This window comes from Anarrhichthys ocellatus, unplaced genomic scaffold (genome assembly GCF_004355925.1).
Source record: "Anarrhichthys ocellatus isolate YVR2014 unplaced genomic scaffold, GSC_Weel_1.0 scaffold23, whole genome shotgun sequence".
In the NCBI taxonomy this organism is placed as follows: domain Eukaryota; kingdom Metazoa; phylum Chordata; class Actinopteri; order Perciformes; family Anarhichadidae; genus Anarrhichthys; species Anarrhichthys ocellatus.
Genome location: NW_022280053.1, coordinates 4,721,302 through 4,737,295, shown reverse-complemented (window position 1 = coordinate 4,737,295; position 15,994 = coordinate 4,721,302). Strand labels below are relative to the sequence as shown.

The following is a 15,994-nucleotide window of genomic DNA, read 5'->3' as shown; positions in this document are numbered from 1 at the left end:
GAGAGAGAGAGAGAGAGAGAGAGAGAGAGAGAGAGAGAGAGGGAGAGGTGGAACAGAGGGATACAACAGGAGAGGAACTGTTGAGGGAGGTAGTCTAGTACAGCAAGGGAGCAGAGAGAGAGAGTGAAGTGGTGGGTGAAAGTAGAGGAGACAGAGGTGTGAGTCAGGCGTGAGGACAGAGCGAGAGAGAAAGAGCTCAGAGAGGAGAGAGGAGAGAGAGAGAGACAAAGCAACAGTGCTGACGGTAAGATATTTCATAAGGTAAGTTAAAGCTCAGTTTAGTTTGATTTCCAATAGAAAAAGAGTTAAAGGGGGGGAGCATATTGCTAGAATAGAGGTGAGGGAAATCAGCTGTCTGCTGACGCTGACCTACTTCACATCTCGCCTGTAAGGCAAAGTGATTTTAACTTCATCCACTAGTTGTGTTAGAGATGTCACACATTTTTCAACCTCGTGGTATATTGTTGAACTTGTAAATGGCGAATGTTAATGGGGGCAGTTTGTTAAGATGGAAGAAAGAAGTGTAGCCAAAAAGCTTTTATAATAGAGACACTGTTCTCCTTCTGTGATGCTCAATCTTACCTCGTCCCCCGGTAACCCGGTAAAGTGATCACAAACTGATTGTTGTTCATGTTCACTAAAGTGTGTGTTGTCTTGTCAAGTATGAGTAGTTAAAATGAGTCCTAAATCCACCGTTAGTTTAGTTAATCAACGTTTAGCCAGTTTAAGAAAATACATCATTAATTGCAGAATGATGTGATGCTGTATCGATGATATTCTGCTGTGAACTGACCTGCATAATGTAGTTTAATATTTTATTGGTCTTCAGTAATGACTACTTTGAGTCTTGCATACTTTTAAAATGATATTTATCATATGAATATTCTATGTAGTAGATATAGTAACTCTTCAGTGGATGACTTTTGATGCTTTAATAATGTGCCTTTTATCTCACAATTTCAGCAGCTTTATTCTAATGATTCATTCTAAAGTTTTGCTCACAATCGAGATGCATGTTGTTGAAATGGTTAAGAAAAAAACCCTTTTTAATTAAGTTAGAATTATTGATCTGGTTAGCTTTGCTGGGTGTCTGTTTGCTCTTGGTGTTTCAGATGTGACGGGTTTTACTCTTCGGGTTTATCCACATCTTCAGTGAACCTCTTCTTGGAACTGTCCCCGGGCATTTCTAAGTAGAGCCCTTTAAATCCTGATAAATTCAGCCTATTATCGTACTTTTAGTTTATTTACTTTTGAAATACAGAGGAAAGGTTGGTTTTTTTATTATATTGTTTTTGCTTTTTCTGAAAATTTAAATTAAATTGTTGGCAGTTTAATATTTTTCAGTTGGTCAGCAGCTTATTCTTTTTTTTTTTTTTTATTTTGGCCCAGAATATTTTAGTCGTGCTGGTTAAACAGAACACATTCCACATCTGCTTTGCTGCCTCTGCGTATGCGTACTCTGACACTGGATCAGCATCATTGGGTGTGATGTGAGAGAGCACCTCTCGGTGTTAAAGCAGCACCGTCAGAGGCTAGTTGTGAGGATGTAACACATTAACAGCATTCAGTCAGTCAGTGATTGAATTATTGATCGGCTGATCATTGATTGGAGCTAAATGCTCATTTCCAGCCCTGCCAAGTTGCATTTAGTTGGTAACAATTGCACCGCTTAAGTGTGAAAGTTTAAACTAATCCAAACTTTTTGATTTACTTTTCTCTTGTTAGATCAATAAACTAAATAAACCAAAAATGTAACAAAAAAACAGTACAACTATCACAACGTGATCTTGCAGATCATATTTCTTGTATATAGGAGTGGTTCAGCATAATTATGTAGTCCAGTAAGATCTAGCTCTGAAGCGTGGCAGAATCTCTCCTGTAATATCCATATTCAGTCTTGTGCTGACCAACGACGAGTGTTTTACCAACTTGTCATTCTTCTTCCAGAAGCTGGGCCGTGACCCGTCCGATGAAGACTGCTTCTTTGACCTCCTCAGCAAGTTCCAGAGCAGCCGCATGGACGACCAGCGCTGCCATCTTGATGAGCCACAGAACGGAGACAACGGAGAAGGCGCCGCGAACTCCGTGCCGTCCCTGAACGAAATAATAGGTTGGTTGAGAACAGTATTCCCATACCTGTTTGGTCCTTTTTTATTTGCTATTTTAAGGACACATGAACTCCTTTTTGATAACTGGACTCCTCTGTATTCTTCTAGATCCTGCAGTCACCACTTCCCCCCAGACGGAGGAGCTGTTTGATTTGATTGCTAGCTCCCAGAGCCGCCGTCTAGATGACCAGCGGGTTAATGTTGGGAACCTACCGGGACTGAGGATCACTCATAACAATCTGGGACACCTGGTGGGCGAGGGAGATCATCAAGAACCCAGCGATGACTTCTTCAACATGCTTATCAAGTGCCAGGTGAGGCCACAACTTAAATGACAAAAGTCAAGGGTTCACTCCTCTTTGATTCCTAATTCTCAGTCTTATAATTGACATTGTCGTACAAGGAGTATGCCGCAATCTCGGTCACATTTGCTTCTACACTCTAAATGTATCTGTCTCTCTGTCTGTAGTCCTCTAGGATTGATGATCAGCGGTGCTCCCCACCAGAAGCTGGCCCCCACGCCCCCACAGTGCCTGACGAAGACTTCTTCAGTCTAATCCAGAGGGTGCAGGCCAAGCGCATGGACGAGCAGCGCGTCCACTTGCCCTCGGACGACCAGGACGACCCTCCATCCCCTGATCCTGAGCCGCCTGGTGGTTTTTCCAGCTAGGACTTGGTGAATAATGCTGCAAAATTTCATGTCAAAAGAAAATGCAAGCGGAGGAAATGGAAAGAGGGACGAGCCAACATTTTAAGGAACGGCACCGAAGGGTGAACTAACAAGATTTTTAATAACAAGACAAATTCCATGTGCAATAGGTGGTGGCCTGTCAAATGTTGCTCAATGTGTTGTGTTCTAAATGTGCGTTAATATAAGGGGAAAACAAGTAGAACTCAAGCTCGATGGTGTAAGAAGGTAATACATTTGGGATAACATGAGACAAACATGAACTAATGTACTCGATCTAATGCCTTAATCAGACTCAAGATTGTATTCCCTACTGTCAGATGTGTTCTGTAGAGGCACATGATGGGCATACAGTGTAATATGGACGATTAATGAGCAGAGCTACAGCACGAGTTGTGGGAATCACAAAGATATGATGATAGTAACTGTTGATGAAACATCAGAGAAATGACAGATTTGCACAGAAAATCTTAACCAGTTTTATAAAGATATGAAATATAATGTGTATACCAAGTGTCTTTATCAAACAAGTTGAACTCTGATCAATAGTGCTTTATCATTCACTGTTTGTGGTTCCCGCTGCTCATAGACAACTGGTGTTATTTGTGCAGTAACAGTATTAGGACTCATCATCATCCAGTGAAACTGCTTTGGTCAGTTTAAACTTTCCACTGATTGATAATCACGCTCTATTGATTCCTTTTCAAATAGACAGACTGAGTGAAATATGACTTCCCACATAAATGTTATTTATGTGCATTTGTGCGAGGATTCAAGCTCCGGCTATGTGTTTCTGCTTAGCTTTGAAAATAATGCAATCTGCTGCCCACAACGTTCGCAACATCTGATAACAGACTACTGCTTACTGCCATTATTAGCATCACTTAGCATAGATATAGAAGCAGATGGATGTGTCATATTGTGACGAATCTAATACCGTGAACAATATTGAAGCACTACTTCTAGTGTGCTGCCTCCCTGTGGTCAGAGCCCTGTATTACCTCTGTGAAATACAGAGTACTATTTGGGGTGAAAGGCGTTCCCTACATCTTGAATATTTGTAGGACGACATTATAATAATAATATTGCCACACACTACAAGTATGACGATTCTGAAAACATTCCTCTGGTTTCAGCAACAGTGTTTTTGCCAACTTGCCAAGCATCTCATAAAGGTCACAGTGTATCGTTTTAGTTCAGTTTCTATATATTCTTTGCCATACAAGTTCCCAAATCAGCAGGAGAGGTACAAACTGCAGAAAGTACATTTTAATCGGCTAAGAGTTTGAAACTTTTTGCCGTGAAGAGCATCTGTATAATGTTACTGTGCAGAAAGAAGTGGACCTTGCCTCTGGGCTTGGTTTTTATTCTTAAGTAGTGCATACCTCAATTTTTGTACCTCAAAGCTCCTGAACTGAGATGTTGAGTTCTGAACCAGGATGGATCATGTAGCAGGGTCTCAGTGGTTGTTTGATTCATCTAACTTTCATAAAGAACACATTGGGAGCTAAAGTAAATATTTTCATTGTTTTTTTTTTTTTTGTGAATTAACAAAAGTACTTTGTACGCTTCTATTTGTCTTTGCCATAATTTGTACATGTAAATATATTTTGTATTTATGTTCCATATGAGGACATGAATATGTCCCCTCATGCTTTTAATAAAATGTTTCAGATGTTTATTTGGGTTCTATTTTTTTGTTTTTTGGCACAATTATGAATAGTGTCATTACAGTATCGGTACACATCAACTCATAAGGAAAATGACATGAGCAACACTGACCTCGATAGCACAGAGATATCATCACATTCACTACGTTGGAAAATAAATGGATTGCCCCAAACTCTAATCCTTAGAACAAAGCACGAGAGGCTGACCAAACATCTTGGTTTACTTCCAGTGTGGTTGCATCACCGTGATTCAGTCATTTATTAAAAGGCAGAGATGTGTATTCAGCACTTTTCATTGTTATATTGACACTTTTCTTTTTTCTGACCCTTATATTAAGTCATGTCTAATTTATCTCAATTCTCTCAAATCACAGTCACTGACTCTTAGAATAATTACTGTATTACAACAAAAACCGTGCCATGACATATTTCCCCTTTTCAATATTTTGCTGGGTTTGAATAATAAGTGTTGCGTGAAATGTTAAATATAAAACACTGTGCACAAAATTACCTGAACTAATGACTTGCGGTACCCTTCTTTTTTTTTTTTGTTTTTCTCTCGTGCCTCCTCTTGTCCATCCTGTCTCTGCCTCCCTTCCTCTTTCACATCCATGCTCTCACTCTCCTTATGTTTGTGCTTCCTCCTCCTTACCCAGAATGCAACGCCGGCTGAGCAGGCTCAGCAGAGCTATAAAAAGGCATAGCAAGGGGGAGGGAGGGCTGCCGTGCAGTAGGAACTGTGCAGACACACACACACACACACACACACACACACACACTGGGATCCAGGGACGGCAGCCCCTTTGCACTGGGATCTAGAGCCACAGCGCGAAAAGAGAGGTCAGTACAGAGGACAAAGGCTCTATAGAAGAAGCATGAAATGACAGAGAGTGGGTCTGACTGTCAGAGGGAGTGTCAAATAGAGAGATGTCAGAGAGAAAGAATGTGGGCAGGTCGGTTTGACGGGATGGAAAGTGAGACTAACAGACTGTAATGGTAAACTGTCATCTGGTTTCTCGGGAATCTTTGGTGAGCGAATGCTGTTTAAAATGGTTGACATTGTCAGCAGATCAGGCATTTCTGCATAGAGCAAAGGCACGAAGCTCTACTGAGATGACACTCAATGCATGACATAATTATTTTGCAGAAACAAATGTGTAATACCATCATTGATTCTTGATTTTCTTTTCCTCCAGACATTAAATTTGCATATGGTTTGCCTTCTCTCCAATAACATGTCAACATTATCCTCCACCTACACCCATTAAAGGCTGTTTTCATGCAGCTAGCCTTTTAATTCCACTGCCAATGTTCTAGCCCCAGTAACAGTCATTAACAACTGAATAGGGGCTGAGTACTATTGATTCTTGTCAGTAGATGGCACACATTTAAGTGAACCAAAGCTTGCCATTTGGAACACAAACACATCCACAACAGCCACAGCTAACGCAAACATTATCTCGCTCCATCCTTTCACAAACATAATGGAATATCTCCCACTGCACTGACGTCAAAGGATCCCCTGTTCTCCCTTAAAGGAACAGTACGCTCTATTAATTTGCAGAGTGCCTTGGTTACGGTACACAGAGAGAATGCAGTGCACTAATAGATCATGTGCTCAGTACTTTTGTTTTCACTCCTGTTGCTTATACGGGCAGTCAGTGAAAGCTTCATCCCCATGTGCTTTTTGAGAATGGTTGACACGCTATCCCTTAACAGCTGAGTCTTTTTTTAGCAAGGCCAAATGTTAAAAAACAGTAATAAGACATGAGGGTGGGACGGGTGACCCATATTGGGTTGGGGGTTGTGGTGAGTCCAGGATCTCTACATACAAAAATCACATGTTCAAATGTCTCTCCATGTATCAGGTGTCATTCTGTATTAACAGCGCACTTGTCACATGATGCCACATTATTTATGCAGTAAGAGATTTATAAATGTGAAGGGAAACAATATGGATCTAATCCTACAGCACATTCATAGGCTTTGGCCACAAATTGATGAAGTCCAGTTCAAACATCTTGCCACATCGATTTCCTTTACTGATACTGATCCAGTACGGCATTCTGTTGGGATGTGTATTAGCACTAATGCGCTCAAGCAAATCCATGTAAAGTTTCGTTGCATGGTAGATTTCCATTCCACAATTTCATGCAGCATTGAGTGCAATTCCCACACACACCGAGAGCCATGTAATCTTGTTTGCACCCTATTAGAACCAGAACATCTATCACATGCCAAAGAAGCATGGGGACCCTCAAGATGGCACCATAATAGGCCAGAGAGGGATTCCTAAACCGGCTCTGTGCTGACTCAGATACCAGCCTTGAAGTGACCTTTACACGGACGACAGGGTTAAAGGCCGATGACATTAAACTGGACACCTGAGAAGCAGCAAGCTGGTAGCATTTGGTGTGTTACTCTGCTAAAATATAGCTTAAAGTTGAACCAGGAAACGTGCATCAGCACTGGAAAAATCTATCATTTGGACCATGTATAGTGTAATATAACTATATTCTTCCACTGCTGCAGTCTAGCTGCAATGAAATAACACACCTTTCTGATACCGTACTTTCATTAAAGCATGTTTGTCAACCTGGCTTGTGACAGATTTGATTAAATAGCAGGCATGTGGCAGTGAGCAAACAGCCACATTGTCACCAGGTCAAATTAATTTGTATTTCTTATGAAGTAGGGCAAAGAAAAATATGCAGGGTGTAGAAATACCCACCAAGACTTAGAGAATAAGTCTAAAATCCCACGATAATACTCAAAATGTTTAATACCGCACCTATAAAGAGATCTGTAATTATAACTGTGTGCAGTATGTTCTTTCTTCCCTGCTGACCATACCAAGATACTCCTATCCAAGCGGGACCATGTAATCTAAGAAGTCAGTCCTTTACCCCAACTGTCACAAATCTGGTTTCACAAAACCCAGACCAGCAACTGCTCAGGTTACTTCATGAATGTACTGCGCATGTGTGGAAGATTTAAGTAACCCAGTTGGCAAAACTGGAATGTGTACGGAAAGGTGAATATCCCTGTAACATAACAATAAGATACAGATAATTTACATTGACTTTATGTCTCCAAATTAATTCCAAATGTCAGACGGAAGTAGCTGTATTGAAGGTAACAAATGTATTTAGAATACATGCAAAATTGAGAGCAGGCCTCCTCAAATGTGACCTATAGAACGTCTCGATGGTCAGCGCAGACACAGGCAACACTTGGTGCTTATTTTGGCACATAGGCACCACCTGTTGAGCCAAATCTTAAAGTTATTTAAAGTCGGTTCTTTCAAACACACTCGTTATCAACCCCGGGGCACATGACACAGGCAAGCATTTGGAGAAGGTATCTATTTACACATGCCAGCAGCGATGACTCCCTTGGTCTCCTCCTTCCTTATCTTTAAGTCAGCTAGAAGAGAAGTGTAAACAGGAAACCACGCGGTCTTTTTTTAGATATATTCAGTACTGTTAACACAGAATTAATCGGCATTTCCTGTCTCAATCAACTAGCGCTAGACTAGAGCCTTTTGTCAGTGGTGAGACACATTGGAAAAGCCACCTTACTCACGGCTCCAATTCTGCAAATGACAAAAACACAATCAACAAAGTGTCCCTTGCCTTTTCTGACCTTGTGACAAAGACACCGAGCTTTTCACAAGATACAGAATGTTAGTTCATCCGTTCAGCAATGGACTCTCTGAATAAAGTGTAACTGCCTTTAATTAAAAAAGATCTGCTGCTGTGAACTTATTTGCTCTTCTTTGTCCTTTTCTGTCTTTTAGTTGAAGGAAAATACTCATCTAACGCAACACAATGGCAGGTAATTAATATATCATGCAGGAGATTGATTGATGATGATTAATGATGCACTGAGTTAAAATATAGCAGAGGCAGACTTGTTGTGTTCTCTTAAACTCTACTGCCCTCTTATGGTGGTTGTTGAGATTACAGCGGAGGTCTTGCATTTTAAATTTTATGAAAACTGCACTTAGACATGATATTCCTTTAAAAAAAAAACATTGCTATGATAATGCATTTAATTAATAACACAACATTATACCATTATTATAATTATATAACAATATAGCTGTACACATTATTATACTATATAGTTAAGAACATATCAAAAGTTTGTGGTTTCTTTTCGTTTTTTGCACTTTTGTTTAATTTATAACTCATACTTTCCCTGTTCCCTGTGAACAGTTGTACCCGATTAACTAAAACAATCAGGGGACAACAGTTGCCATAGACACACTGTTTGAGTAATTGCACAAACCTACACAAGCTAGCACAGTCATAACAGGCTAGTGGAGTGGGCAACACTGTGTTGAAACTCAAAATAGGAAGTATATGTACTACTGATGATTCAACTGAAGGCCTTTCCTCCACATTTGACTGTCGAGATGGTTTGTTACAAAAATTTTTTACTCGTGAATTTTCTTTGTCTATTTTTTTGTTGTTGTTTGAAAAAAAGTTGCCATATCACATGTACGGACTCATAATTTTTGTTTGTGCTCATTTCAGACAAAATTAAAGATGCTAAGATCATCTTTGTTGTGGGTGAGTACATTAAGGCGGAATTTCTGTCTAATTTAGCAACAAAACACTGCTAAAAAACAACATTCTCCCTTGTGCTATACCAATGCTTTTTGTCCGTCTTCTTCAGGTGGGCCTGGCTCTGGAAAGGGCACCCAGTGTGAGAAGGTAGTCGCAAAGTATGGCTACACCCACCTGTCATCTGGGGATCTGCTCCGCGCTGAGGTGTCTTCTGGCTCTGAGAGGGGCAAGCAGCTCCAGGCCATCATGAAGAAGGGAGAGCTGGTGCCCCTGGTAAGAGATATGATCTAATGCGACACTCCTGCATTACCTTCACAAAGTTTATAATGTTCAGTTGTGTTGAAACTGTGTTCGAGAAGTGATTAGTCAACCTGATTTATGATCATTTTGGAGGATGTAGTTTGTGGTGCTGTTTAACTGCATTATAGAGGTGCTTTTCTTATTTAGCCTACCCCCATTGATATTAATGGGGAGACAGAATCTGTCAGCATAATAAACTAGCAACTGAGTGTATTTTCTATCAGAAGAGCCATATTATTGCGAAGGTTGATCATAATGCCTTGGGTCTGTTTTCAGGACACGGTCTTGGACATGATTAAGGACGCCATGATCGCCAAGGCTGATGTGTCCAAGGGCTACCTTATTGATGGCTACCCCCGTGAAGTGAAGCAGGGAGAGGAGTTTGAGAAGAAGGTAGGTGCCTATAGCAGAGGGCATGAGGCTTTGTTCTATAATTCATCCCTGCAGAACAAAGGAAAACATTGAACGAGCAAACTATCTTTGATCCCAGATCGGCAAACCCTGCCTGCTGCTGTACGTTGACGCAAAAGGAGAGACCATGGTGAAGAGGCTCATGAAGCGCGGTGAGACCAGCGGCCGCTCTGATGACAATGAGGAGACCATCAAGAAGCGCCTGGACCTGTATTACAAAGCAACTGAGCCGGTCATCACCTTCTACGAGAGCCGCGGCATCGTCAGGAAGGTGCCTATGCCTGCTACTGTGTGGTAGCAAACATTTTAAATTCAATGTGAGATGTTTGTAAAATCTAACATGTATTTTATTGATCCTAGGTTGACTCTGAGCTCCCAGTGGATGAGGTCTTCAGCCAAGTCTCCAAAGCTATTGATGCACTGTAGTAAAACAACATAGATGAGCTGTGTCTGGTTGTTGTTTTATTTTTTTTTATTTCATCAGTATAAATTTCACAAACACATAACATGAACAACGACTAATTTAATACCCTAACCACTATTCTTGGTCGTTAAAGATCAAAGATGCCTTAAGTAGGAATCTACAAATTCTTGGAATGAATCTGCTTAAAGCGGCATTGGAAAATCCATTTGTGTCTTTCTTTAAGTATTGATTCTGTTCTGTGCTAAACTCGTAAGTGGATGTATCCAAGTGACATCTCAAAGGGTACTACTGTATACAGGAGGTGTGGACCATCTCCTAACCTTTAAGGCACCATGCTCACGCTCTGGGGCAAACCTGCACTTTACACAATCTTGTTTCCAACTTTAACCCTACCATATAGAATCCGGAGTTTATGGGAAAGTATTAGAGTCCTTTATGATTGTGCCATTCAACAATAGCAGAGATCACCCACTGTGGGCAAACTGTATACATGTACATTCACAGAACTGTCAAATTACTTTTCTCAACCACCATTGACATCATACATTATTTTCTATTAATCCATTTATAACTATATTTAAAGCACAGAAATCTATATTTTTTTCCCATCAAGATGCACACATGTAACATGCTGGTGTATAAAGTGGTATATGTGAAAAAGAAGAAAAAATAAAATTAAAGTATATGGGAAAGCAATGATATTTGAATTAGTTTATTAGCTGCAACCGTGTTTGTAAAAGATGGAATTTCCAATGACATGCAATCTATATTTCTGCACTGGTTGACTGTAGGCAGACTGAAAGTGTGAGTAATCCTGGACAAACATGTACACAAACAGACATCATGGCTGAAAAGGAGAAAAGCATTGCTATTTAGACAACATGGTCAAGGTGCTGCAGAATGTAGACACAACAGGATGCCGGACACGCTGCTACATCCACAGTTCACTCCTGTTATTATAACTTTTCCTTTGAGCCCATGATGACCAACATGTCTTCCTTTACCTATCACCTTCCTCACACACACACACAGGCACAGACATGCACACACACACACACACACACACACTTCCAGCTGGCCAAGCAAACACTGCAACAGGTATCCGGTGTATCCCCAAAGGAGAGCTCTGATCATGGCTGCGCTGTGGGGATGAGGAAGAGGAAGACGGCTTCTGAAGGGGGACAGGATGTGTCCATCGGAAAGTCAATCAAGAAAAGGCGTCTGTGAGCACTTTCATAAAGCGATCGAGGATGCTGCTTGAATGCTAGGAATGCAGCTTTTACCTAATAAAGGTACAAAACAAAGGGGGAAGAAAGGAGATGGCGGTCACGTAGCAGAGAGAAAAAGAAAGAGACACATGTCTGCGAATGTGGGGGTGAGAGGAAAACAATGAGTCGACGTGCCACTGTGTGTGGACTTAACTAAGTCCCGCAATTCAGGTATTACAACCTATGCTAACTTATACTGCATTTAGTTTTGAAGACGATCCCTTGAACCGCCAAATACAGAACATTAGAGCATTCAAGACACAAGACAACTCACTTACAGCTCCTATGTGTACGATTAGTTAAGGCAGACAGCCCTGGGCTACACCATTTAAAATTTGGTATAACATTCTCATCTCAAATTGAATACTCATCTCATTAAATCAAAATAAAGCAATGCAAAGGAATAATATAGGACCAATAAAGGATCGGGAGAATATTAAAATGTTTAGATCTTTCAAAAATAGCAGATGATCAATGCATTCACTTTTTGTCAAGGAAAAAGCAACCAGATGTCTAAATGATGGGACCCATATGGTTAAAAAAAGCCCACATTTAATCAACTTTTTTTTATTCATCACAAGTAGATAGGCGTCAACTAAATAATTTATGTTTCATCTACCTTCGGAGTTAATGGTTAAATCTTTGAAATACGTTTAATAATCAAATTTGCAAACGTAACCTTCTGTGAGAGGCATTCCAAGGCAGATAAGATCAACCTAAAAAATATGGAATATATAGAATTGTGTGCACTTACGTACATGTAGCTGCAAAGTCTGACATAATTATTGTGGCACGAAGCAGCTAAAAACAACCAAACATGTTGTACGGTTACACAACATATATGCATGCATACATGATGCTTTTGTTTCGGCTGTAAAAGGAGTGTGCCAAAATGTAAATACAATTAAATAAATTTACATCTCTGTGAGTAAGAAAGGCTGGTAGGCTAAATGTAACCTGGTTACGCAGTATCTCGTGGGAATCATCTGGGCTACCAGTGAGTTATTCATCCGAGGGTGATACGGGGACATTCATAGCTTGAAACATGGCTGTCTTGCTGAGAAAATAATCCCTTTTCAGACTGTCACAGACAATTACATGCAGCCTTGTGGCTCCAATGTAAACTGAACCAGGATCGGCCACTTAACAGAATGCTAGCTGCTTTTATTTTTATGCAAAGATGGGATGTTTCTCAGGCCCTGTCAATTAGCTGCCTTGTGAAAATGTAAGTGTAAGTTACTTTGTAACGGCTGACAGGCCTCTGTTCATCCAGGTTCAGTCTCGGATATTACCGCTGCAAGTGAATGCGTCAGATCACCCCCCCTTGGAGGACGATAAGTAAACAAGTAAACTGGCACACACACTTTATTCTCTCCCCCCCCCCTCCCTCTGCTATAGACTGCAGAGGGCTGGCAGGCACCACAGAGACCCAGTGGCACCGTGCGGGAACCAACGTCAACCTGCGATGAAAGACGATGGCCGATTGTTTCCTGTTATTGAAACACTACTCATGGGTGGGGGTGGAGAGTCGAGGGGAGGCTCCAATAAAAAAGGGAAGCCAGTGAAAGAGAGTGCTACTGTAGAAGTGTTAGCCTCAGATGTGATGAAGTACCTTGAATACCATGAATGAATGCCAGCCGTGACATAATGCCTCAGCAACTTAATACACGTCAAGTCAACTGTTAGAGGATTGCAATCATTTCAGTAACACGGAGTACAAATGTGTCTCTACTTGGTGTCGTATCCCGTGTGCATTTCTTTGTTCGTGCTGCCAAGAGGAATGAGGTCAAGGCAAGTTCACAGAGTCAATAAGAAGAATGTCAAGTAGTCTCAGGAAACTCTATGTACAGTGCAACTGTTGCAATGCACCATGGGATTGGAGCACTCTTACATGTAAATTAGTCCAATTAGTCGTTAAGCACTCATGATGTGCAATCATGGATTAACTAGATTAGGCCTGTTGAGTGTCTACAGTTCGAGTGCCCATTGAGATCAATTTCAAATGATGGTGGCAGGTGTATTCTTCTTTACAGTATCCTGTACATGTGAATTGTTTGCTAAAATTGAGCAGTTTAGTGCTTAATTAAAGTGGGTGTTATTACACTGGCGACCTTCTTAAATATCTGCTACAAAAAAACCCACTAGATTTGTTCATTAGGTGTCCTGGTTGACGATGCCAATAAAGAGTTTGAATTAGAGCCATGACACTTGTTGTGACAACGCTTTACATTACTTTGCACCTTCGTGATTTACCGTACTTCACTGATTCTGTAACACGCTGTTTTTGTTTTGTCCTGCAGCTGCACTTGGTTCCTGTTTCATACATAGTAAAGGAGACTTCAAACACTCCTTTCAACTTTTTTTTACTGAATATAGAATGGAAGTTGATGGAGAGACAGCTTGGTGCCAGCGTTGCTGTTAATAAGTGCAACACATGACACACACACACGTGGAGCAAAATTAGAGAGAGAGAAAGAGAGAGAGAGAGAGAGAGAGAGAGAGAGAGAGGGGGGGGGGGCAGAGTTGCTGTTTGATAAATTTGCTTTGCTGCAGCACTTTTGTTGTTATTCTAAATGCTTTTGTGGCATTGTTGAAGTGTAGTCCATACGTTTGTTTTTCTTCTCTCTTACTCCTTGTTTCTGCCAATAGACTTTGTGTGGAGAGTTGATTTTACGGGATGATGACTCCTCGGAGTCTGTTCAGTGCAGAAAGGATGTTATGTCTACTCTTTGTTCCACTCAATTTTCCTCACAAAGTACTAGTGGTGCGTGGTACTGCATATAAAATGCTGTTCCTTCAAAGGACATTTTTTGCATGTTCTCATTTTTTATCAGGATAAATCAACCAATAGTATAGATCAAAATATTTGTTGTAATATATGGATACAACATTATGATATGAAACAAAAATTCTAACTTAGATTTTTAAATCTCCTAGTACTCCCAAGGAAGGGTTGTTAGGCAGATTGTTCAGTACACATACCATTTACATCTAGTGAGGTCAAAGTAAATACACTAATCTCAACACACCCACGGTGCACCCACACATGGTGATTTCACTTATTCGGGGTGATTGGGCCTCCTCTCCACACAACTTCAACCGAGGGAGAGGTCTAATCAGAATAACTGAAAACACCTGTGTGAGTGTGAAAGGTATTTGTATCCGTGAGAACATCTCTCTTACTGTATTGCTTTTTTATTGTATTTTTTTAGCTGTTTTTGTGCTAACCATCTAGCCTGGCCACTACAGTATTGCACTTTACAGGTCAGATTTGGGCATTTCCTCTCACTACAGGTAAAAGGAATATAACAAAAACATATGTGACAACAATGTTAGGATATTACTAATAGTGACTTATGTTCTGTTGGAAACAGTTTGATACCAAATTGAAATGTTATGACTCATGAAGTGTTTCTTAAAAATCCATATCCTTTGTGGTCAAACTGTATCCACCCTAACAATCCTAATGTTGGTCCACTTTGGACCAACAAACAATTTGTCACGTAAGAATGTATTCAGTGAAAGTCAGAAAGAATATTAATTTCATCTGTCATCATTATCATCATACTGTAGCTCAATTTTGGCTTTAAAGGGACAGTTGGGATCTCTTAAAGCGGGGTTGTATGAGGTACTCCATCGTCGGTGTGTTGTCTAGATGGCTGTCAGTACGCCGCTGATTTGGAAAAGCACTACAGCTAGAAGTCGCTCTCAGCTGACATTGCCCCCTGACCGACTAATTTCTCCGTGGGGGCATTATGCTTCCACGGAGAAACAGTCGGCCATCGATCACCCCTGCAGGTAAACAATGTTACCTCTGTCGGCACTGCTGTCATTGTTTGCACTGTTAACACCGATAACTGCAAGCCACCAGCTCAGCCGTTGCAATGTTGAGAGCTGTGTGGAGATATACTCTGAATTTCAAATTTAGCCCAATTTAAAGTAATAACCTCAAAGATTATTATTTAAGTGTCTGTAAAGTCCCTATATATGGCAGAATGAGGTAACACAACAGGCATTGAGCCTATGGCCCACCGATGAAAGACATTTTGCATTTACAGTATTACAAACTGGGTGTCTGTGGCGACATACAGGGAAAAATCACAAGCGGGGAACACTGTTGGGCTCTCTGGGAAGTGTGAGTCAAAAAGACACCTACAATAAGGCAACTGTTTATAGGTGCCCCTCTTTGAGATTGATATTAAGGCAGCACTTTGTGTGTTGCCCAATAGGACACAAAGAGGTGTTTAATTTTGTTAAGTGTAAATTAATGTTGACTGTTTTTTATTTGTGAAAGGAAACTATAGCCTATCTAAATAAAGACTGTAGCTGAAGAACAAAGGAACCTAGGCTATTAATAAAATGCAATGCTACAAAATCACAATAATAACTTTGAGATTCAGACCCATGTTTAATATATTCTGTGTTGTCCAGATATGACAATGCTATGACAGGGGCAGCAGCACTAATGTTGCTCGGAAATAGAAAAAGAAAAAAAGGCCGGTGGGAGGGGTACAAAAGTAGATCTGCACCGCCCAGGCAGCTCAAAAGTTT

General features: G+C 40.6%; 2 protein-coding genes across 2 annotated transcripts in view; both read left to right on the top strand.

Annotated features, from left to right (window-relative positions):
* The window catches only part of gpsm1b (G protein signaling modulator 1b), a 20,878-nt gene extending 16,401 nt beyond the window's left edge, over nt 1-4,477 (top strand). Inside the window, exons 12-14 of the mRNA XM_031860052.1 lie at nt 1,948-2,110; nt 2,217-2,422; nt 2,578-4,477. Coding sequence (XP_031715912.1) covers nt 1,948-2,110; nt 2,217-2,422; nt 2,578-2,778 — 570 coding nt within the window. The 3' untranslated portion in view covers nt 2,779-4,477. The remainder of the gene's footprint in view (nt 1-1,947; nt 2,111-2,216; nt 2,423-2,577) is intronic.
* Nucleotides 4,478-5,190: 713 nt separating this feature from the next.
* On the top strand, nt 5,191-10,871 carry ak1 (adenylate kinase 1). Its single transcript, XM_031860053.1, has 7 exons — nt 5,191-5,306; nt 8,266-8,303; nt 9,008-9,043; nt 9,150-9,313; nt 9,617-9,733; nt 9,831-10,022; nt 10,112-10,871. Exons 2-7 carry the CDS (start codon nt 8,297-8,299, stop codon nt 10,175-10,177), a joined length of 582 nt encoding a protein of 193 aa, XP_031715913.1. The 5' UTR covers nt 5,191-5,306; nt 8,266-8,296; the 3' UTR covers nt 10,178-10,871.
* Nucleotides 10,872-15,994: the final 5,123 nt, after the last annotated feature.

Bases quoted from the DNA above. Each gene is read 5' to 3' on its own strand.
- ak1 (XM_031860053.1), top strand. The intron at 9,734-9,830 runs GTAGGTGCCTAT...CTTTGATCCCAG, and splicing joins GAGAGGAGTTTGAGAAGAAG to ATCGGCAAACCCTGCCTGCT. The intron at 10,023-10,111 runs GTGCCTATGCCT...TATTGATCCTAG, and splicing joins GCCGCGGCATCGTCAGGAAG to GTTGACTCTGAGCTCCCAGT.